This window comes from Pipra filicauda, unplaced genomic scaffold (genome assembly GCF_003945595.2).
Source record: "Pipra filicauda isolate LSUMZ 115617 unplaced genomic scaffold, ASM394559v2 scaffold14_size4853619_pilon, whole genome shotgun sequence".
NCBI lineage: Eukaryota > Metazoa > Chordata > Aves > Passeriformes > Pipridae > Pipra > Pipra filicauda.
Genome location: NW_024103985.1, coordinates 1478396 through 1501326, shown reverse-complemented (window position 1 = coordinate 1501326; position 22931 = coordinate 1478396). Strand labels below are relative to the sequence as shown.

General features: G+C 41.8%; 1 protein-coding gene across 1 annotated transcript in view; it reads right to left on the bottom strand.

Moving 5' to 3' along the window:
* The window catches only part of TMEM132C (transmembrane protein 132C), a 200658-nt gene that overhangs the window by 44717 nt on the left and 133010 nt on the right, over positions 1-22931 (bottom strand). Inside the window, exon 4 of the mRNA XM_027733163.2 lies at positions 7159-7342. Within this exon, the coding sequence (XP_027588964.1) occupies positions 7159-7342 (184 nt within the window). The remainder of the gene's footprint in view (positions 1-7158; positions 7343-22931) is intronic.

The window sequence follows — 22931 nt, the reverse complement described above, 5'->3', positions numbered from 1 at the left end:
CTGCCAATTAAGAGAAATTGCTCCTGTTTTTCAGTAAAGGTCATGGCTATCCCAACTAATGCTCGAGCTGGCTCTGTCTGCCAACACACCTGGTCTGCTCTGGCAGACACTGTTCAGATGTCATCTCCCTTAAGTGACAGCAGGAGGAGGTGGACACCTTTACTCTCTAGGGTAAACCACAAATGTTTGTTGTTTGGAATTAGTTTGGACAGTGCCTGGACATGTATTTATGAGTTAAGTCAAGACAAGTGTTTGTTAGCTAAAGGTAATGAGAAAGCTCGAGTTTAGATGAGCACTAGGACATTTACTTCCACAGGACAAGGCACAATCTAGCAGTGGAGACTGCTGAGTACAACTCCCTTTCCAGCTCTGGCAGCAGCTCCTGAACAAAGCCCTGCAATGTTCTTCCATCTCCCTTTACATTCCTCTCAAATCCTTGGCAGCAGAAGTGCTGTGCTGCAGGAGGTTCAGTCAGGCACAGCATCTGCCTCCCTGTGTTGGCCATGGGTGAGCTCTGGTCAAAGCCTGAATTGCTTAACACACACTACAGTCTCATAAATTAGGAACTTCTTTCTTTTTAAATTCCAGTCCTGTGTCAGCTGCAAACTTTTGCAGAATATCAGCCCCTGAAATTGGTCTCCTGCTCCTTCTGAGAAGTGCCTCTCTGCCCTCCTCCATCTGATCTGGCTGTGAAGGCAGCAGGGAGGGCACACAGGGTGAATACAGCCCTGAGCATCAAAATAGCCAGCCCTGGAATGTCCTCCTCAGGCACATCATGTGGGACCAGAGCTCACTTTCTGCTGGCTCTGCGTGGTCTCTGCTCACACATGTGTGAAACTGCCTTTGTGGTTATGTTAAACAACCAGAATTTTAACCAGCTGTCATTTCAAATATAAACTGTTATTTAAGACGTCTTCTTCTGATGGAGCAGCATCATAAACCTGAACCAACACTTAGAGCAGCCCCCAAATCCTGCCCAATGCATCACAAGAACAAAATGATCTCCAGAATCCACACGTGACACAACACAGTGCCATGAACTGACACCAGAATTATCTGCAGCAGAATGTGGACTTGACTCCAGCCAACTTGCAATGCTGAGAACCAGCACAGAGGCTCCTGTTATTATTAAGCCTCATATTAATATCTCTCAGAGATCTTTAAAAATCTAGAAACTAGCTGGCCCCACCTCTCCTCAGCATTTTAAAATCTCAAAGTAATCCATTCAAGAGCATTGTCAGATATGAGGGCTGCTGGAAGAGGAAATTATTCATACTCTTGTGCTGCATAGAAAATGACATACAACTTGATCCAATGGAAATATTAATTCCAGCCAGCTGAGATAGCCTTATTGATCCACTCTCATTTCCTGCAAAAGGTAGGACTGAATGTGATTGTAGTAAAGAAAAGCAAAACAGAAGCTAGAGGCAAAAGTGCAAGGGCTGTAGAAATGAAGACTGGGACTTAAAAAGGCGCTGTTGAAATGAGTCATTTTGAATTCTCTCCGTTGCCTGCATCTTCTGACCAATTTAAGATCAATGAACAACAGTTCATCCGTTTTTTTGCTTTTGTTTCCTGATGGGCAGACAACAAAAGAGCCAATTCTTCACAGATAAGATTAATCAATAAGCATTGCTAGTCACAGCCTAGTGCACTACGTGACATGGCCAATTAATAAGCAGGTATGCAGGCTCCTGAGTTCTTCTGCTATAAACAGAGAGCAATGGCACAATCTTTAGTGAAATTATATCCACCATAAGTCTGGAAGGAATGTTATCCTGGTTTAAACAATTGCAACCTGCCATGATGGAAATTGTAGGCACAGAAGTGATCTCAGTCACTGCTTCTCCCTTAACATCAGGAGATTGTAACTGGTGTTTCACACAGAGCACTCAGTGTGGTAACTGGGCTCTAAAAACTCCTCACTTCATGGTACTATTTAGGGCTTCACAGTTCATTTAAATTGGCCCAGTTACTATTACTAACAGTAATAGGATAGTCTTCCATAAAATAAATTTCCTTCAGCTCACGGGGTTCATTTTATGTGATCCATAACTAAATTATCTGAGGCAATACCTGTCAGCTGAAAAGTCTGATACGTAGATTATCCATTTGTTTGTTTGTGATAAGCAAATCAGGAAATGGATTTTATCTTCTGGAAAGCTCCTCAGTGCCTGTTGGCCCCGCTTCCTTCAAGACTGAAAGATGAACAGGAGTGAGGATTCTGCACTTGTGTGACCTTGAACCAGACAGAGCTTTATGGTGTGAACTCACGGACTGTGCAGGGATGAAAACTCTATTTATTCAGGTCCATATTTTAAAATGGTATTACAGGGACTTCATTACAATGAAATACCTTGAAAAACCCTTTACCTTAGGGAATGGCATACATAAATGTGTGCATAAAACAACACTGCTTCGGGAGCTAAGTTTTTGATCATCTCTGTTTTCAAGGCAAGCAAGTTAACAAACACACATAAAAGTGTCAAAAGCGCTTTTGGCTGAGTCACAGCTCTGCAGCAGGTCCATTCTCCTGCTTCTGCAGCAGGACTGTCAACACATTGAGTTCAGAATGCAAAGAAACACACAAGCCAAGCACTTCCTAATGAACAACTACCACCGAGCAAAAAGCAGGTGTGGAATTGTCCTGCCTGATAAACAGCTACACATTAATGCTGGGTTTGCCAGGTTACTCTGCATAAACACTTGGAACTTGGATTGAACAGCATGGATGCTGTTTCACAAGGAAAAGATGCTTTTACATCAGTAGAAAGGCAGATTATTATATCTTTTATGAGGCCCACTGGTACAGCTGACGAGCACTCCTGAGCACGTGAGGTGTGAAAAAGCAGCAAGAAACTTTCAGAGATGCCTGAGAGCTGTTCCAACTTTGGTTTGTTTGTAAGGAATTATCAATGCATTACAAAGTCTGATGAATGAAAACTGAAAGACCCACTGAAAACCAGTATTAGTGTTATTTTTTTTTAAAGAGGAAATACTCATGGATAAGCAAGTTGCATGGCTTCCCATGGTGACAAATATCTTCAAATTTAGACTAGAACTCTCAGAGTAAACTCCTGCCATTGGGTTTATGCTTCAACATTTCAAATATCTGTATTTTATGCAAGTCACAGACAGGGATCAACTTCAGAGAGAGTTTATCCTGCTGCTGAAGGACTACTGCTTTAATTCCATATACAGGGACCCCAAATGGCCTTGCATAAATATTAAACCATTGATTCCCCATCTTCCTCCCATGAAGGAGTTTTCCTTTAATATTAATGTGCCTTATTGGCAGCAAACAGTGCACTTACACACAGGTTTTCTACCTTGTTCCATCCCGAAGCAAAATTTAATAGTATTAAAAACATGCACTATCCATTTAAAACATGAAAAGAAATCTCTTGCCGAGTTTCCCAAAACGTGTCCTCATGTTGAACACAAACATACAGATCACTGGAATTTTTGTGTGTTCACATACTATAGATGTGACCAATTTGGGATATTTCAATCTAGTCAAGTGGAAAAATCAACATAGTTGGCTACATTTGCTCATGACGGGATAGAAATTTGAGGAAAATTTGTGGAAAGTAAGTTAAAAAACCCTGTACACCTTAATTGGCAAATTCTGAGGTTACCTGTGATTAATTGAGGAGGTTTTCAAAAGCAGCTTAGCAGATAATTAATTAAGCTCCTATGAAAGCACTTTCCTAATTGATCCTGCAACAAGCAAGATGAAATTAAAAAAAAAAAAGCCAGAATAGGGCACAACTCAGACAGTAGATTTTTCCTGTCAGCAGACAGTGGGACATATTTTCTGCTTTGCCTTAAGAAATTCTTTTATTTTCTTATTTAGCTCTCCTACTTGATGAATTTTACACCACCCAGTTTCTGTAGCTGTGGTATCTCACAGCTGCTGTGATTTAAGTGAGTCAAGAGATCTGAAGGAGGCATTGTGTGCATCTACCTTTCTCCATCTGCATCAAATGGTCTAATAAATGACATTACCTCCTTACAAATCTTGCCTCAGTTAACTATTGCTATTCGATGATGGAAATGTAACACATAAATTTAGTCTCATACTTTGAGTGAGACATACAGAATCTCTTGCAGCCTGCATGACACTGAGTGGATGGTTGTCCCAAATGCCACACTCAAGAGTTTGGTAGTGAGAGTACTACATGTGTCTGTGACTAGGATGTATTTTGAAGCATCACTCCCCACAGTACTTAACTAAAATTCTGGTATGTGGGAGTTACGAAGCAACAAACCAGTCAGAATTACGTTTTCCTAACTTTTCTGTCTCATTTTTCTCTCCAAATACCTTGAAGGGTGACACGTCCTCCAAAATTACTCAGATTGATTAACTTCTGAGCTTGGGGGAAAAAAATATACTTACCTCAAATTTACAAGTCATTTTTTTTCCCGGGGAAAAGTTATTACACTTATTTTCAGCCCAGCAGTTTTGATATCTCTTGCTCCTATTATTTCACTGTAGCGTGCACTGTAGCAGCATCTCTATGTTGCTGTTTCTTACTTGTACACACTATTTAGTGCAGTAGTTGGGCCCCTGGAACATGGATTCTACTAAAACCCTCTCTTTTGACTATATGATGAATTTCCATTGATTTTTCAGCAGCTTTATCCCACCACTTGCTCCGCTGATCCAAGTCCTATAAGGCTCTTTTAAAATTTCAGGTTCAGTTCTTGCTGACAGTGTCAATTCTTTAATCTCCTCCAAAATACCATAGCAACAATTGCCCTAATCTTCTGAAGACCACTTGGTTTTCATCTTACTACTTTTTTGTAATGTAATCAGGCATAGGGCAATAAAAGAGACATGATCTTTCTTGCTTCATAAGTTTGGAATGGCTCACATGAGACGTGCTTTACTCCGTGAGTCAGAGAGAACCTTTATGTTATAGTCAAACCGAGCAAAAGTTTGCTGCTTTCACCCTCAAAACACTGACTGGGATGCCCATCAGACCAATGGCAGAGACTCAATCAGATCCTACATCCCAACACACCACAACATCTTTGTTTTCTGGCCACCTTTACAAATTTGGAATGGCAGATTTGGCTTTTCGTGTTTCAGCAGTTTTGCTGTAGCAACACCCCATGTTTAAATCAGCAAAATCTCCTTTCCCTCCAGAGGATTACGAAACCCACTTGCTGATAAACAGTGAGATCTAATTTCTGTATACAATAATGGGCTGCTGCTTTACAGTGTGTAGTGAAGATAAAGACTCTGGTCTGACTTCCCAGCATGTAGAGTATCACCCTCTCTCTTTTTGGTGTGACTCTTGTTTCTGAGCAGGAGAAGTGCCAGGTAATCAGCTCAGCTGGAGATTAATGCCTAAATGAAGAAAGCACCCTGGCTGGATATGCAGTGTTAGCTAACAGAAAACTCTGAAATTCCCTTTATCTACTAATATCCTGCTAGCAAAGCCAATTTTACTTTGGTATCCCATCCAACTGGATTCTGTCAACACAGTATATTTTGGCTCCAGCTATGTGTTATCACAAGGTACAGAAATGAGATAAACACAAGAAAGCTTTGCAAAGAGAAAGGTTTAATGATTTCATTGTTTGAACCCTTTGCACAACCCAGAGTGCCTGCTGGTAATCTGTTGGGAATAAAGGCTCTTGCCTTACATGATTTATACAAGGCTAAATTCATTCATTCAGACCTCCAGTTCTTAAAGGAACCCTTGTAGGCAGATGAATTTTAATGTAGAATAGACACAACTCTACAAGAACCCTTTATGCAAGTGCAAAGGCATTGCACTCTGACAGGGATATTAAAATCTTGATTCTCTGAGATATGGAATGCAAAGAAGCTGATGAATTCTTCCATGAAATGAAAAGGAAGATGTGAAGTCTATTGTGATGTCTGTTGTTTGGTATTGGAAGGCATCCACCCCAAAATAAAACCTGACCACAAAATTCTTCTTTACACACGTTCTCAAGTCCTCAGAGGGCAGATGCTCAAACATGTATTCCCTGTTCAACCTGACAGGTAATGAGGACAATTATTTCCCTCTCAGATTTGAAATGCAGTCCAGGCTTTCTGCTGACTTAACAGACTGTGGATCAGGAAATTGCTGGGCATGACCTCATTTCATATGAGCAGCACTTTTACTCTTCAAAGTGGAAGAATATATTGAGGACTAGGACTTCCAGGAAATAATACTCATCTAATTATCTGCTGAACACTGTTCAAAGAAAAGATTGCCAGAATTATGCCACCAAGATTATGCACAGGAGAGGCTAAATTCACAAGAAGGACAGATATGTCCAACTCATCTTCCAAACCCTGAGCTCAAACACTGACTAATGGTGGCACATGCAGTTCCTCTATTAATTGCCACTTGGTCCTGTTCCAGGTCCCTGGCAGCTTTCTCCCTTTCCTGAGATTCAGCACGATTTCCAAAATAAATTCTCAATGCCTACTTCACCTGGGAGCATGGAATGAGTTCTCAGCATCTACCTGAATCCAACAGAAAATAAAATGCCTGCCTAATAACAGCACACCTGAGATGGTGGAGAGTCCCGGGAAACATCTTGTTTTGCTAAAACACTGTGCAGAGAAAATAGATTTTAACCCAAGGCATGAAAGTCTGAACTTCATCCTTCTTAAATGTATTATTGAGGCTCTTATTATTTTCTGTTTCTTACTTGAAACCAGAAGTTCTTACACTATCAGGGAATCACGCAGCAGAATTAGTATCAGGCTCAGCCTACTAAGGATCAAGAAACTTGGGGCTTTAGCAGAAGGTCCTTGAGGCCCTCTGAAGTTGCTCTACAGCTTCCAAGTTTGAGCCATGCAATGGAAATAAGAAATGGGAAGAAAAATCTACTTGGCTTTGTGTTACCAGCTGGTATCCTGGAGGAAACCGTGCACGCCAGAAACTCAGGGTTTAAATCTGAGAGAGATGTTTAAAGTGGCAGCATCCCTTCCCTCCATGGGAAGTTTATAATGTGTGATGTGCACAGACCATTGAAGGAGGGAGTGATTTTAGCAGGCAGTCCCCTCCAGCTATAACTGGGGAGGCAGGACAGAGAGCAGCACTCCTGGGTGAGTCTGTCTGAGGCCAGCACACGTTTTCTGAGACCACACACAGGCTGGACAGAGTGACAGCTGAAACAGGTTCTTACCATTGCCAGGGGAACAATTCCAACGAGGTCCTTCTGGCAGATGAAGATTTCAGACAGGGTGATGTCCGTGGTCCCCTTCCGAGGGTATTCCACCTGCCAGGTGATGGGCTGTGTTCCCGACAGGCTGCTGAAGCTGGTGATCTCAAAGTTCAGCTGCACCACCTCGTGGAACAAACTGTTGCTCCTGAAAAGAAGAAAACAGGGGAAGGGAAGAGCTATTACTTTTGCTGGAGAAGGTAGATGAAGTGAATCGTGTTAGTTCCTGGAAAATGAAGCTGTTTATGGTCAGATATAACACAAAGCCTTTTTCAGTCTGCAACCACTTCAGAGCATGCAAGCTGGAATTCTGCTAAAAGGGTCAGCTGCTCTTACAATGAGCACTATGGAGACATAAAATCCAGGTTATTGCATCTGATGAAAGCAAAAGATACTTATTCCATTACAAGTTTTATATAATTTTATACGTAAGATTCAACCCTACTACAAGATGGGTTTGATCCCGGTCAACCAAAGTTAAGTCCAGTGCAGCTCATGAAGACTGAAGAGCCCAGAATTAGTGCAGTCAAAAAGAAAACCAAGGTTTGTTTTATTTGTCCACCACCAAAATCATACAAATCCTCAGCAATGAAGCTCAGTGTAACTGAATTTCATATGTGCTGATGGAAGCCATTAAAAAAATTAACAAGATTAAATGGTAAAATAGCAAGATTAGTCTAATCTTAGAGGTGAACTCTGGAAATGAAAATCTCAGGCAGCTGAGACCAAACGGAAAGAACAAAGCTATATCCAAAATATACCCTGAACTCAGAAGGTATAAGACTATTTGAATAACAAATATGAAAAGACATGCTGAAAATGTTTCCCTCGCATTAAATTTCTTTAACTACACCAGAAATAATAAGAATATATGAAAGAAATTTGCTGGACTATCTGCTGATTAAAAAAAAAAAAAAAAAGTACAAATTACTTTCATCAGAAATTATACATTAACTTTTCTGGAACTTTCCAAATGTCTTCCCACAGTGCAGAATGTCTTAATATTTCACAGAATATTACTTCAATCTAACCCTCCGCTGTAATAATTTTAAAATGAGGAGAATGACAGGCATATTCCTGGCTTCAGTAACCCAATCCCAGCTCCATCACACCTTTGCCTGCATTCATCACAGAACGGCTTCAATTTTCCCTCTCCTCTTTATGTACAATACATGAAGGCCCATTTCTGAGAAAATCCATCAAGAACTGATCATGTACGAAGCACTTATATTCTCAAGTGCTAGACTTTCTTTTTACCTCTGAACAGAAATCACCATTTTTTTGCCACTTAAGACATATTCTCTGCTTTACTTCGCATGATTACTTTGAAAGCAAAATGTGCTCCCCTGATAATTATTATTTTGATTATGGGTTTTCATTTGGATGGCTTATTCTGAAAAGTCTTAATACTGCCTAATGCTTTAAATTTATTTCCTTGCTGTTTTCTTGCTGTGTCAAGCGAGACACATTGTACCACTTTTGCAATAGGGGCACACTTCCTCCATGCATTCAAAGAGTGATTTTGGGTGGAAATCTGATAGATGGATGGGTTTAGCAATTCATAACTCAAGACCAGCCTATTGCCATTTGAAGAGTTCCTACTAAATAAATCTTACAGCTTGCAAATACAAGGCAATCGCAATAACTGCAGTTTACACACTTCTGAGACATCTCAAAATGAATATATACCGGATTGAACTTTGTAATTTATTTGAAAACATGATTATATGCAAAAATACCTGAATCACCTGAACTACAGTGTTCATTTAGCTGTTAAAGGCACCATTATGCCTTAGATTAATGACACCTGAAATGATATAATTTTCACCATTTCTAGTTCTGATGCTTAGTAAGTGACAGAGCAGAAGTTTTCCCACGTGATTGACTATCTCGGTGCTTTCACTTACACTAAACAGAGAATGAACTCTTGCACACATCAAAGCTGCTCTAAGAGCTAATGTACCTCAGGAAAGTTTTCCAGATCAAGAAGTTTGCATGCATTTCTCCAAACAGCCCCTGAGCAGATGTGAAATGTGCAGCTTTACAGCCAAAGCCTCCCAACTCTGCCAGCAGGGTCAGAGAGCTCCGGGTGGGAAAGGGCTCATTTCCAGCCAGCCCACTGACTCCTAAACCTCTTCTCCCTTTCACTACAGACACAGCTGCCTGCATTTTGCTCCTAGGATTGAAGGAGAGGCGGTGTGACACACACAAGGTCATTTGGGACACTGGGACAGGGTGAGGAACTGGTCTGTGTTTTTCCAAATCTCTTGTTAACCACTGCACCATCATTCTGGCTTCACTGGGAAACGCAGCACTTGATTCTAATCTTACAAGGTCTTCAGGATCATAACATCATTCTGTACATGAGGCATATTTTTGATAATTGAAGAGCTATTCTGTGAAAGAAATCACTGTTATCACCTTTGACAACACAGCCTCAAAACACCTGCTGAATTTGGATCTCCAGTTCTCACCCAGCACTTGGTATCACTCATCGAGCTGTTCTGGCCAAGTATCTCCTTGACCCTGACAAAGACAAGCTGCCTCTTCCCAAGGTATGAAGTGATGGTGGTGGAGAGATATAAAAAATGTCACCAAAATTCATGTACAGAATTCTGTAAAACTGCTAAAATATTTCTTCTGCAAAACACACGATATAAAATATTAAAAAAAAAAAAGTATGGTAGAAGAGAAAGGTTTCCTTGGCACTTCTCCAGGATGACCTGCATAATTATTTCAACACCTCCACCTGTGAGCGAAGCACCCACCTCCCTCCACAGAGACACAGCCTTTCTACAATGTCACACTCTCACCAGTTTCCTCCTTCTCTCTTCACACAGAAGAAACAGAGAGATGATCAACAGCTGGGAAAGCATCCACTTGAAAAAAAATATGCCTTCAGAGATGTGTAATGGCTGAGAAAAAAAACTTCTCGTGAAGCACATTTAATGTTCAGAGCTTGTTCACTGACTGAAACAGCAGTTCCTTAATATCCAACATTTAGAACTGCTCAGCAGCCGGAACAGCAAGTAATTATAAAACTTTTCTAAAGTACACAGCACGTAGTGATTACAAATGAAGCTTCCTGAAGGCAGGGCTTCTAAGGAATTGCTCCAGGGTGGATATATGAGTCTAATTTGATTGGATTGAGAGTTCCCCTGGGCCAGTTCACTCCTTGGATTTATTTTAATTTATAAATACGCTAATCTTTCATCAGATTGGACCACGTGCTTGTGCAGGGGAGTAAGGACTCCCTTTGACCTGCTCAGCAGCCACGGGGGCTCTGGGGCTGGGCACACATTCACCAGTGAGGAGCACTGAACCCACAGCTACTCTGGCTGGAGCAGATGGGCACTGATGAGGTGCTACTCATTGGTCACAGCAGCTGAGCCAGCAGGTCGGTGATGGGGTTACTAATTCACTACTGGCACAGGCCAGCAGGAAAGTGCTGCCCCGGGAGAACGTGTTGTAGAGCCGTGGCAGTGCTTCTGAGGAGCACGGTTTTAGAAAAAGAAGGTGGAAAAAAAAATATTCTCCTAATGGAAAGGCAGTAAAAAATGCATAAAAGGCAAAACAGAAGTGACATTGGGAGAAACTGCCACGTAAGTCGCCAGCTCCTGACAGTTCTGTGGACAGGACACACACTTGTGGTATCAGCTAAGTGTTAATCTGACCAGGACTTTTGATTTTAGAATAGTTTTGAGTATGATATTAACTATTTGCAATCATTTATTGATCACTCAAACCTTCAGTGCCCCGATATTTAACCCAGCACTGGCTGTATCAAAAGCTGTACTTAACCCTTGCTTCAAGGCAGGGGATTTAAAACGTGGTGTCATGTATACACAACCCATGTCAGCTCACGGATAGATGTGGGTAACAGAAGCAAAACAGATTTTGTTTCTCTGCAGAGGTCTAGTACGAGGTGGAACAATGTTAAACCTGTCAATGTTGAAATGGTTCGTACTGGCCACACAAGGCCAGGGCTCAGCTGAGCCCAGAACTAGAGAACCACGGGCCCGGCACTGCAAAGGCTTTCACAGGGTGCAGGGGGAGAGGATAATGACTGAGAAAATACCTCAGCTGATGCAAGATCCATAAACAAACAGAAATCTTTGCTGAGTGCCCGTCTGCATGTGCAGACCAGGAGTCTCTGATGGGAGATTTCGCAGTGCTGGGTTATTGCTCTAAGTAATAGAGCAGTTTCGACTCTTAAATGAGTGAATCTTAGGACTGCTACGGGCTAAATCAATAATTTCGATTTATTACAGTGGCTCTCAAAAGAGAAATTTTAAAAAGCTTAGATTAAAAACATTTTTTAGCCATCCTTTATTCCAACAGATTTTTACTGAACGCGCCTGGGGATCCGAGAATACTTCGACCTGCTGAAAATTTAGCAACTCCTTTCTTCTCTAATGCTCTCCAGTCTGACAGTGACATCTTAATGCAAGATCAGCACTTACTAAATGACATAAAAAATCGAGACGAGTACAAACCCCATTATCCCTCAGTTCCATTGCACATCTTAGTCTTCACTAAAATGAATGTACTGGAGCACGTTATTACCATGTGAAGAGACAAACTTCTCAAAAGCCAAAGTGGACCCCAGAGCAATCTGTACTTCAGCTCACCCACAGATGCACACCAATGCCTCTTCCCAGCTTGGAAAGGGTAATGGGGTACAGGGCATACGTTCCTCTAAGAAATTTTCAATTTCTTGCCCTTCTGCACCTTTTCCTAACCCCATTTGATAACTGGGACATCTTCAGTGGACACACCCGAGGACCAGGATGAATCATGGCAATTTAAGAAAAATTAACAACACAGAATTGGAACTCGGTCTGGAAAGTGTGGCTGAGGATGACTTTAAAGATCACAGAATGGCTTGGGTGGAAAGGACCTTAAAGATCATCGAGTCCCAACCCCCTGCCATGGGCAGATCCACCTTCCACCGGACCTGGTTGCTCAAAGCACCGTCCAACCTGGCCCTGATGAAGTTATGTGGGAGCTCTTTGCACATCAATTCACTTCCCCAGTCAGCACTCAGCTAACAAAGGGTGGGTCATCAGCAACCCAGGTTGATTTGAATCAGTTACCTGTGAGCTAGAAGCTGTAATATCCACCCCTGGGACCTTTATCCATCCATTTCCCATCTGAAACCCTTGATCAAATGCAGTACAAATGCTTAACAGAAGTTTCTTTCAGCAAGTCCTTAATAAGAGCTGTTACAAAGTTAATCCTCTTGAAAAATTGTGGAAAGGGTGCAGTAATTACAGAATAATGCTAACTACTAGAGACAAAATGCAGCTTAAATATCTTATTTTGCAATATTAGCCCAGCTTTCATCTTTCAACCATAAAAACCAGCAGAGGAGAAAGAAAAGGAAGATCTATTTTGACAACTAACAGATAGGGAGGACATCATTTTATGGAAAACTACCACATTAAAAGTATTATGAAGGTCTTCAAAGGAAAATATCCAAGGTATAACTTAGCAAACTCTTGATCAAGATAGCATAATATATATGTGTATCTTCAAAAGGATGATATAATGCTGTACTTGATTTCTTTGTACAGTCCAGATCAGACTTAGATTACTTAATAAGGTTTCTTAGCTTTCTTGTCATAAACTGTGATATAAAACATAGCTTTTTGATTAAGGTATTTGGACTAAGACAGGAAATCTCATTTCACTTCCCAGCTCTTCCACAGCATCCTTTAATGACCTCAGGCAAGACATGAAGACACAGATCCTTACAGCTAAAATAAAATCAATAGGAATTAGGCATCATGGGGCTTTAAAAACCTCTGGTGCCTGTCTTCTACTTTAGGCCCCTGAATATGGTACCTTCATCACGTTGGTCCTGAGCCCCAGGATCTCAGCTGGATTCAACCACATGTGGGCTGAGGAAAGAGTTTAAGACGCTCATGGTTCAACTGCTTCATTAGACTGGGAGCTCCCATTTGGGAGGGTAATTCTTAGCTGGTGAAATATGCACTGTCTGGGTGGCACAAGGTAGAGAAAGCCTGGGGTGGGATATTTCTGTGCCTTTATTTCACAGTTGAACAGGGTGAATAATATTTTTTTCTTCTAGTTTCAAAAAAAAAAACCAAAAAAAAAAAACAACCACATGCCATGTCTGACCTCTCTGTCCAAGCCTTGCCTACAGATACCACTCTCAGTGATGTCACACTGAGAACAAACCACAAAAGTCAAGTTGCTAATCAGAGTCCAGAAAAACAGAATTGCTCCTCTCTTGGACAGGCAGAAAGCTGATATTCCCTGAGGGAGAAAAACCTGAGCAGGGATCACAACAACTCACCAGTTTCTTCCTTCTTTGCAGAGCACTTTTTAAGAGTCACTAATCCCCAATAAATGCTGCAGTAAAGACAGCAGGCTCATTAGTCTTCTCTGATACTACATCACATCCAGACACAAGGTAGATGAGATTGATTTTTCCCTGTTCCCAAAGCAATCAGGCGTGTGACCCTCTGCCTCAGACCGGGGCCATCGTGGAGAGGCTACGTGCAAATCCCAGCCCTGAGCAACAGCATCTCCCAACTCCATTTCATTTCCCATTCAGTTTGCTCAAGATATGAGTCTGCTAATGTCTTCATTATAATTTCAGATAACAAAATACATAGGCAGATTGGTCAAGAAATAAGCTTTCACAGTGATTCATCATCTCTTCCTGCCTCTGAGAAGGACACTTTCTACTTAGTATTCATTCAGCGCTGGAATCTCTCCAGAACCACTGTAAGTAAGCAGTATTTTCCTCTTTTGGGGACAGCAAATGTGTAAGCACTGAAAAGCTTCCAAGGGACATCACTGGAAAGGAGACCCTGAGCAGAGATTTTCAGAGATTCGCTCCAAACCCAGTGCTTTCACACGGAGAAAGGAAGTCACAATCATTTTGATCATCAGCATCAGATTTTATGGCTCTTTCAGCCTAAGATGAAATACACAAAAGCCTGTTTTATCATTCGCTTTTAATTGCTTACTTTAACTGTTTGGGAGCAGTCAGTGAAACATATTCAGAGGCAGGAGAACACCTTTGAAAAAGGAGATTATATCATGGATTTTCTGATTACAAATATCTACAAATATCAAACGGGTGTTTTATTCCATTTATAATCAAAAGTACCCTTGGAATTGATATAGAACAGGGCACTCCATAAACTAAATCCATTTATGAGCTGGATGGACTCAGCCTCCACTTTCAATCTCCACTTGTGTCCATCACTCACACCAAGCCCTGCTTGCAGAAACTGCAACACAAGGTGACTCAAGAGGCAGGACACCAACCTCCTGAGCACTCCCAGGTGCCAAACTGATACTCTCCAGGAGGATATAAAAAAATCAAGGTACACACAATTCACAAATGAGACTTTGAAAACACGATGGAAATGGCACAGAGGTGTAGAAGGGTCTGGTTACTGGAGCAGCCCCAAACAGGCTCCCCCTTCCAGTGAAGATGTGTCAGGTGCTGTGGACAAAACCAGTTGATTTCTATAACTGGTTACTGATACTGGACTGTGCCAGACAGCTGTGGTCTGTCATGCCCTCAAATGACACGTTGATCAAAGGAAGGGACACAGCCCAAGTGGTGATTGCTGTGCACAACATCCCCCAGGTACTGCCAGGGCAGGAGGAATTCACACCTGCTTTGAAACAAACTGAAGATGAAGCTGCATCACAAACCAGGTGGCAAGAAAAATCATATTTATATGTAACTGTGCATGCAAATCAGGTGTGAGATATGCACATCTAATTTAGGAGTCAGGTGGCTTCAGATCCCAGCTCCTATAGTTTTTGCTGTGTTGGGTTTTTTTACAACTCTAGCAGAATATCTGCTTTTTGGCTACGCTTAAAACTCAAAACATATTTGCATAAATATGTGCATAAAGATCCCCGTTCCTTCTCAACAGAGAACCTGCCTACTGGAAAAACACCTACAAAGTTAACCATTCACCAGGCATGTAAAGATGACAAAATATCTGCATTTTGTAGAGGCAATGGACATAAAGAAAGCACACGTTTAATGGCTTAGAAAAGGAAAAAAACATATCAGTAAGTGTTGAATATTGTGATGAAACAGCTAAGAAAATAATGCAAAGCTGAACTAAACTGTTTTTTTCAAACCTGCTGGCCATGGACAAAGTCCATGGGGCAATGAACAGTCAGGTTGTGGATGACACCCCCGTGCTTCCCCTTACATCCCACCTGGACACAACTGCAGCTTTTCAAGTTTAAGTGCACAAAGAAGGAAAGGGGCTTTTTCAGAGCAGAAGCAATGATCAGCAACTGGTTGATGGCAGCTGTCTGAAGAGACCCCCAGTTTAGCTGAAGAGTTTTTCTAGCCGCCTGAATAGAGAGAAAAAGGCCTTGAAATGAGCGGTGTCCTCTGAGAAATAAGCTCCACAGCTGCAATTTCATCACAGAGTAAACCCAGTTTGTGTGGAGTCCCTTGGACTAGAAGCTGCAGGGAATTGAATAATACTGTGCTCAACCTAGAACTAGAGAATATCAGTCTGGGGAAGGTGGAGAAGTAGTTTTATTTCTAGGAAGTCAATCTATTTTTGCAAGTTTCACTAAGGAGCTCTCTGCAGCAGGAATGCATTCCTTTTCCCCAATCTCAGGTTGTATCTCCTGTCTCAGACCATATTATCCCCCTTATTAGTGTTTGTAGAATATAGGATATACTCTTTTAATCTTACTCTTTTCCTGTAAATTCTCTTTAATGTTGTGTGCTGCTCACGTGGCCTTTCCTATGCTAAAGTAAAATATAATTAAAGCAGAAAGCTAAACCAAGTCTAAGGAAAACACAGTCTGAGCAGTAACAGTAGGATAAATACTGAGCTCAGCTGAAACTCCATGTAAATGGGAATGACAGGGGAGAAAACTGAGAGGAGTCAGGTACAGTGGTCTAATTCAAATCTACACATTATCCCCCAGTTCACTATTTTGGCATTGTCAGTCTGGCCTTTACATGGTGACCATAAAAAAAAGTTTAGATGTGCAGGAAGAACACACATTAAATATCACTCTGTGCACGTTATGCAGGCAGTTCACCAAATCTGTCCTCACAGGAATATGAAAGGAAAAGAAACCAACCCAAAGCCAGAAAAATGTAGGATAAGGTGGACACTGACACGAACCAGAGAACTCCACTGGGATGGGGAAAACAGTAAAAGCAGTACATCCGACACTGAGAGACACCCAAACACCCCATCATAAGGAGGGAAGCTTCCTAAAGTAAGACACAGGCAGTGTAGGTTAGCTAGCAATAAAAAAGGAAGTTTTAGCTTTTTCTCTCTCTTTTTTTCCTCCCCTCGAAGGGGTAAAAATGGAGAGGAAGCAGCAGGAGCCATGTGAGACAAAAAAAATCTCTGCTTTGAGTTTACAGTGAAAAATCCCAAAATGAAGTTGGCTGGGGTGCTTCACTTTCCTTTCCCTTTCCTTTCTAGTGGAAGGTGTCCCCTTTCATGGTAGGGGAGCTGGAACTAGATGATCTTTAAGCTCTCTTCCAACCCAGGTCATACTATGGTTCTACAATTCCCTGTCTGCTTTCCCTGTCCTTTCTCCTTCTCCCTCTTTCTGCATGTTTAAAACAAGAGAGGGAGCTGGTGCCAGTGAATGTCCTGGGGAAATCAGACAAAAATGTGACCAATTTCAGTCTGCAGTTATAAACCAGCTCTTATTCAGATTTACAGAAATCATGGACCCCAGGGCTTTCGGTATCCACAGTTCCGAAAGTATGAGGGACAAACCTTTATTTTACAGTTCATAAAGCAAAGCTTAACAATGCTGCCTTCCTAATGCCATCACAGCTCTCGCTTGTAAATTTAGAAAGAAGCTTACTAAAAGCAGAACCAACATAAATACTGGAGGTAGATCCATTACCTTTCATGATACAGTTATTTGGTGGCTAACTCCGGTAGTTCACTACTCCTGTTCAAGGATAATAAAAGGAAAAATGTCCCCATGACATTCAGTGGCAGAAATGTCATTGCTGAAGTGCCTATGATGTGCAATTAACATTTTTAAGGAGCAATTTAAAAGGATACTGTCAAGGCTGATAGATTCGAGATTGCACCAACTATCTATGTTTGGATTTCTGCATAATTCAGCATCTCACTAGCAAGTTCACCCTTTCACTTCTGGATATTTATATTTTTCTTTCTCCTTATGTCTGCTGCATTGAGGGTACTATATATATTTATCATTATATAGATTTATCATTCAAGGCCAGGTTGGATGGGACTTGGAGCAACCTGGTCCAGTGGGAGGTGACCCTGCCCATGGCAGGGGGGTTGGAACAAGATGATCTTTAAGGTCCTTTCCAACCCAAACCATCCTATGGTTCTATGACTTCTCCTCCATTCCAACATTAATGTTGTGTCACAGTTGCAATCATCAGAGTTTCTACCCAAAGAAACATTTTCCTTTTTCTAATGTTTTGCTTTCCACACACAAGCAACTATTTTTACAATAAAAAATACTTTGTTTAGGAGACAAAAAAGTACGTTGTGGGGCAGTTTGTAAGCAGTTTGCTGTTAGGGTGGAGACAAAAAAAAGTCACTCTGTACTACTAATGAAGACATTGTCCCCAGGAGGATGGAGACTTCAGGTCTAGACTCAGCGTGTTTGTGTGGAGGATACAAGTCCTGGATCTTTGTTCCTTGGCATTCATATCTGACACTTCTGCTTTAGAGAACGAAAAGGCAGGAAAATGCAGAAGATATTTGGAAGAAACTGTCTTTAGGTAAAATGTTCATCGAAGTTTCTAGGAGATTCCAGCTACTTTTTAAAGATTTCATTGGACGACAACCGAATATTTGTATTCGCGGCTGAGATGTTTCTTCCAGGAGCTGATAGTGGCCATCGGTTTTCAGGCAGAGTGCAGACGCTCCTGTCTGACTGTCAGGCACATGAAGAGCAATGTGTCCTCAATATTTCAAGAAGACAAATGAAGGAGACATGATCCTAATGTTAAATGGCCTGTGAGAAAAGCAAGTGCCTACTCGACTGACAAAACACTTAGAGATAAACTCCAAGAGCAAGTTTGAAGTGATGCCTCTGACATCTCTGGTTCTGTCCAAATCTGGTTTTCCCCTACAGCACTTCAATTAGAAAATAGCTATGTCTAATTTGTTGGGAAAACTCAGTATCAGATGCACTAAATAAGGCCCCAATTCAAAGCAAGAAAACACAGTGGATTCGGACGAGGCTTTTGAGAGACGTCGTGCTTTTCAGAGGTGACTTTCCATTGCTAGGAAAAGAAATTCATCTTAACTTGACCCTCAGGAAGAGCGTAGGAGTGCTAGGGGGAACCAGAGGTTCCATCATATCAGAATACTCTTTAAACAACAGCAAGAATTTTATTGCAGAAAGTAATAAACAGGAGTCTAGCACAGAGTCCCTCCATGCACCACAGAGTTACACATTTGCCTCACTGCCCAAAGCAAAGACTTAAAACTCTGCTGTGATTTTTTTCAAGCAATCATGACTGCCTTTTTATACCCTTCTTACTATGGCTTTTTTGCACTAGGTGAGTCAAAATATGTTTCTATGTAATTATACAAATGACATTTAGGGGACACTGCAAAAAGGAGGAAAAAAGATTCTAAAGAACAAGCTTTCCCTTTGTTACTGAAATCTTCAAGAATATTAGTCACCGCTCCTGCTCTTTGCTGACTTTCAACACTTTGTTTGATCAGACAGGTGGAATTAGACTGATTAAAGTCCAGCTTTTCAAGGCTTGGAAGAAATGCAAAGCCAAAAGCAAAAGCTCCTCTGCACACACAGTGGCTGCATGTGGGATTAGGGAGGTGCAGTGCTCAGCCAGATGAAAAAGAGCACAAAGAAGCAGGAGAAATCATGTTCACCACAACACACGAGTTTAAGATAATGCACCTGTTATAACACTATTTTTTATGAAATCACAATCTGCCATCAGCATTCAGTGCAGCTCTGAATTAGCCACTTGGAAGGCAAGGAAAGAAGAAGTGGAAATTAATGATTTGTAGTCACGTGGGATGAAATTCAGCCTGGTGTGAACTGTCCCACACAAATTCATGTATCAGAGCTGAACTCTGAGAGTCACAGTGCAGACAAGGAGAACGTCTGCTGAATCACCTGAATCACTCCTGGGCTTCCTTCTGCTGCTGCAATCTAGCCAGTAGATAAGTAAGTCCAATTAGTTTAATTTAAAATTAAAATTAAGAGTTATCTTCTCTCTAAATGAAAATGGAAGAGGAAAAGAGTAGAAAATCAATCCTACAGGGAAATCCTCCCAGCAGTGGACATTATCAGATTCACAGTCCTCTTCTCCTGGAAGGTACTTGGAGGAGATGATAAAGCTTGATGAGGTTTGTGTGGTGAGAGAGCCACGTGCTTGGGTTCTTTACCAGTTTCTAAGGGTGAAGTTTATTTTCAAAGAACTGCCTCCATCCTGCTCTGCACTTTACACTATAGATGGTCTGAAATGGTGTGAGTTTCCTACCTAAAGGTTTCCTTCGTTTTATAAACATGATCTGGATTGGAACAATAGTAACTTTCTACTGAATCTCTATCCATTTGTCCATCAGTTATCTCATGGCCCAACCTGTCCCCCTGTAATCCTGTCTCAACTACTTTTGCAGGAAGAAAAAGCTTGATGCCAGAAGACACTTTAAAAATTATGGACTTCCTTAACAATTTCCTCCTTTACCCCCATCCAGGAGGCCTGGCCTCACAGTGCCAAGGGCCACGTTGCAGTGGATTGCAATGTACCACTGCTCAGCCACTGCCAGCAGTTCTGGGTTGGAAAGGACCTTAAAGATGATGTCATTCCAACCCCTCTGCTCCAAGACCTGTCCAGCCTGGCCTGGAACACTTCAGGGATGGGGCAGCCACAGCTTCTTTGGGCAACCTCATTTCAGCATGCTGTTCAACTGGGGCCTTCCAACTGCATTTCCACCTTTGTCTGCATGTTAAGAAATCTTCTCACACTTGTTAATTGCTCCAGGATGAGAACAGCAGCAGAAGTGACTCCACAGCTGCGTGAATGTCAGATAAGAGACAATTCCTAAAGACAAGCATTCGATGTCTGTCAGCCCAAGCTGTGCTCTGCTCTCATCTGAACTGCCAGTGGGAAACACATGGCAGTGTGTGCAGGAAAACCCAAGAACACTGTCAGGGATTCTTGTTTGGTTCAGCAGCCTTGCAAGAGCAATATGAAAAAAAAGATTAAAAAAGGGGGAATGATGACAAACAACTAGATTGGGTGGTCTTGAAATTAGCAGCACCAATATAAAGGAGTTTGCCCCTTGCAGCCTCCTCCCAGCTACAGATCCTTAACCTGGTTGGATTTTCCTGGGGGAGCAATCTGTCAGATGCATCTCCTTCAGAACACGAGTATAAAAGGAGAGAATCGTGGACACGTTACTATTCCCCTCAGTACGCAGCACTTTTTCTTTAAATACAAAAAACAGAGCGTGCAGGAAATGATCCATCTATTAAAATTTGTGTCAACATCTCCCCAAACTCTTGAAGCTGCACAGTGGATACTGCTAACCATTCTCCTGTGTCTGAAAAATCAGTCTGATGACAGCCCTGAAATACGTTCCACGCGACACTTTGGTCCTGACCTTACTTTCACTCGAGTCAATCGTTGTTCTGCTTTTGATTTTGATGGGAGTGGGGCCACTGTTCCAGTGTCACCTCTCCTGCACCCTCAGGCGCTCTCTCCAGCAGCACTGTCAGCTTAGAGAAGCCAGGACAATTTGAAAGTATTTTCTAAAGCCCAAGGCAAACCAAGAGATGACCTTTTCCACCAGCAGAGAGCTGCTTATAGGCTGCTATTGAATATTCCACCAACTGTAATGCTCTGCTCCCAGAGATGACCCGGCTGTGCTGCATGTGAGATGGGTTTTCCTTTTGCTGTCCCTCTCCCACCACTAATTCAATGAATTGGGGTCACAGTCTGATTCTCCTCTGTTCTGCACCTTTGTCAGCACCCTCACCTGGGACCAGCCCCGTGCTGCAGCATCACTCAGCAGATCATTCCACATCAGGCTGCAAAGGAGTGGGCAACAAACAGTAACCCTTTCTTTGCTTCGGGATTATTTCAACAGAGGGAGATTTCAGGAATGCACATGGCAGAGTGACTGTCCATGCCTGGCCATGAGAAGTACATGTTTGTATCTGAGTTATTTTGGTCGCAGTATAAGAAAACAGCTGTAGCTGCAGTGACCTGAGCTGTTCAGGTCACCTGAAGTACCCTGATCAATCTGGTGCTTCTGTATCACAACAGACACACGGGTGGGGTTGGTTCAATGGAGTTCATGTTAAAATCCCTCAGTAAAACCTTTCCTCTCCAGATACTTTAGATTCCAGCTAATGCAGAGATAATGTCACCATGCCCTACAGAGATCTGAAGAGCTGAATTTCCAGGAGTGTTCAGCTCTGCTGCTCTGGTGAAGGAGCAGTGCCAAGCCAACATGGTACATGCAGAACTGTCAAATACAGGTCACAAAGAGCTGCAAATATCCTGCTGTTGCTGACTGCAGAGTATAGAATTTGTACCAGGAAGAAAGAGGTTAATGTGTTCTGGATGGGACAGTCTTCAGACTCTGTTACATATTCCAAACATGCTCCTATCTACATGACATTCAATCTAAAAGATTTTTGAAAATGGACAAATGTTTTCTTAATAATTTTCAGCAACATTGCCAACTCTTCCAGGAATTACTTTTCGCTAGGAAGTTGGCTGTTACTTTTGTAGATAGGATATCTGTGCTATCCAGTTATTTCTATAAAGAGACTTGGCCTTTATGACTAATTCCAAGGGTTTCCCAAAGCAGATGGAGCATTATGAACATAGAAAAAAGGGATTTACAAGATTACTGAGTCCCAAGTATTCAAATATAAAGACAAAATTGTGTCTAAGGCAATACTGGGAAGTAAGAAGTGCTCGAGGCTATCAGAGCACATCTCTTTATCCTCAGTAGATGTCACGTAGTGTAAATTGACAATATTTCTTGACATCAGTGGATTTCTATTCAATTCTTCTTGTTGATGATCTGGTTCACAGATCATCAACAAGACACCAAATGTCTTGGTGAAGTGGACAGAGAAAGGGAAGAGAAAAAACAGAGAATGTTTTAACTGGCTGTATTAAATTATCGTACACTACTTCCATGTTCTACCTGTGCCAGCAGAGAAAAAAAAGAGGGGCTTCTGGAGTGATTGATGTAATTTACTGGCAAGCACAAAAACATCTGTGACAAGCCAAAGACTGAGAACATCAAACTTGTGAATGAAATGCTGTGTGTATATGTGTGTGTACATATATATACAGTGCTGAGTAATACAGATGCAAGAAAACATGTTGGACAGGCTGAATTTAAACTGTATCTGCTTCCCTTCCCCATTCTCAGCTCTCAAATCATGCATTAGATTTACGTTATCCTCTGCTAGCCAAGATCTACCATCAGCCTCCTGTGACATTAACCACACAACCTGGGCCCTTTCCACGCAGGGGAACATTGCCAGAGGGGATTCAGAGCAGATCCTCTGTTTGCAGATAAATTCTCTCACTTGCTGCCCCTTCCTCTGCCCCCACTTCCAAGCCCTGGGAGCCGTCTGAGCCAGGCAGCTCCGTCAGCTGTTGGCTAATGGAAGGTCTACGTGGTCTGGTGCTAAGAGGCTGTGTCAAAGCCCTTCCTGGGGTCATGGAGTAACTGTATGATCTC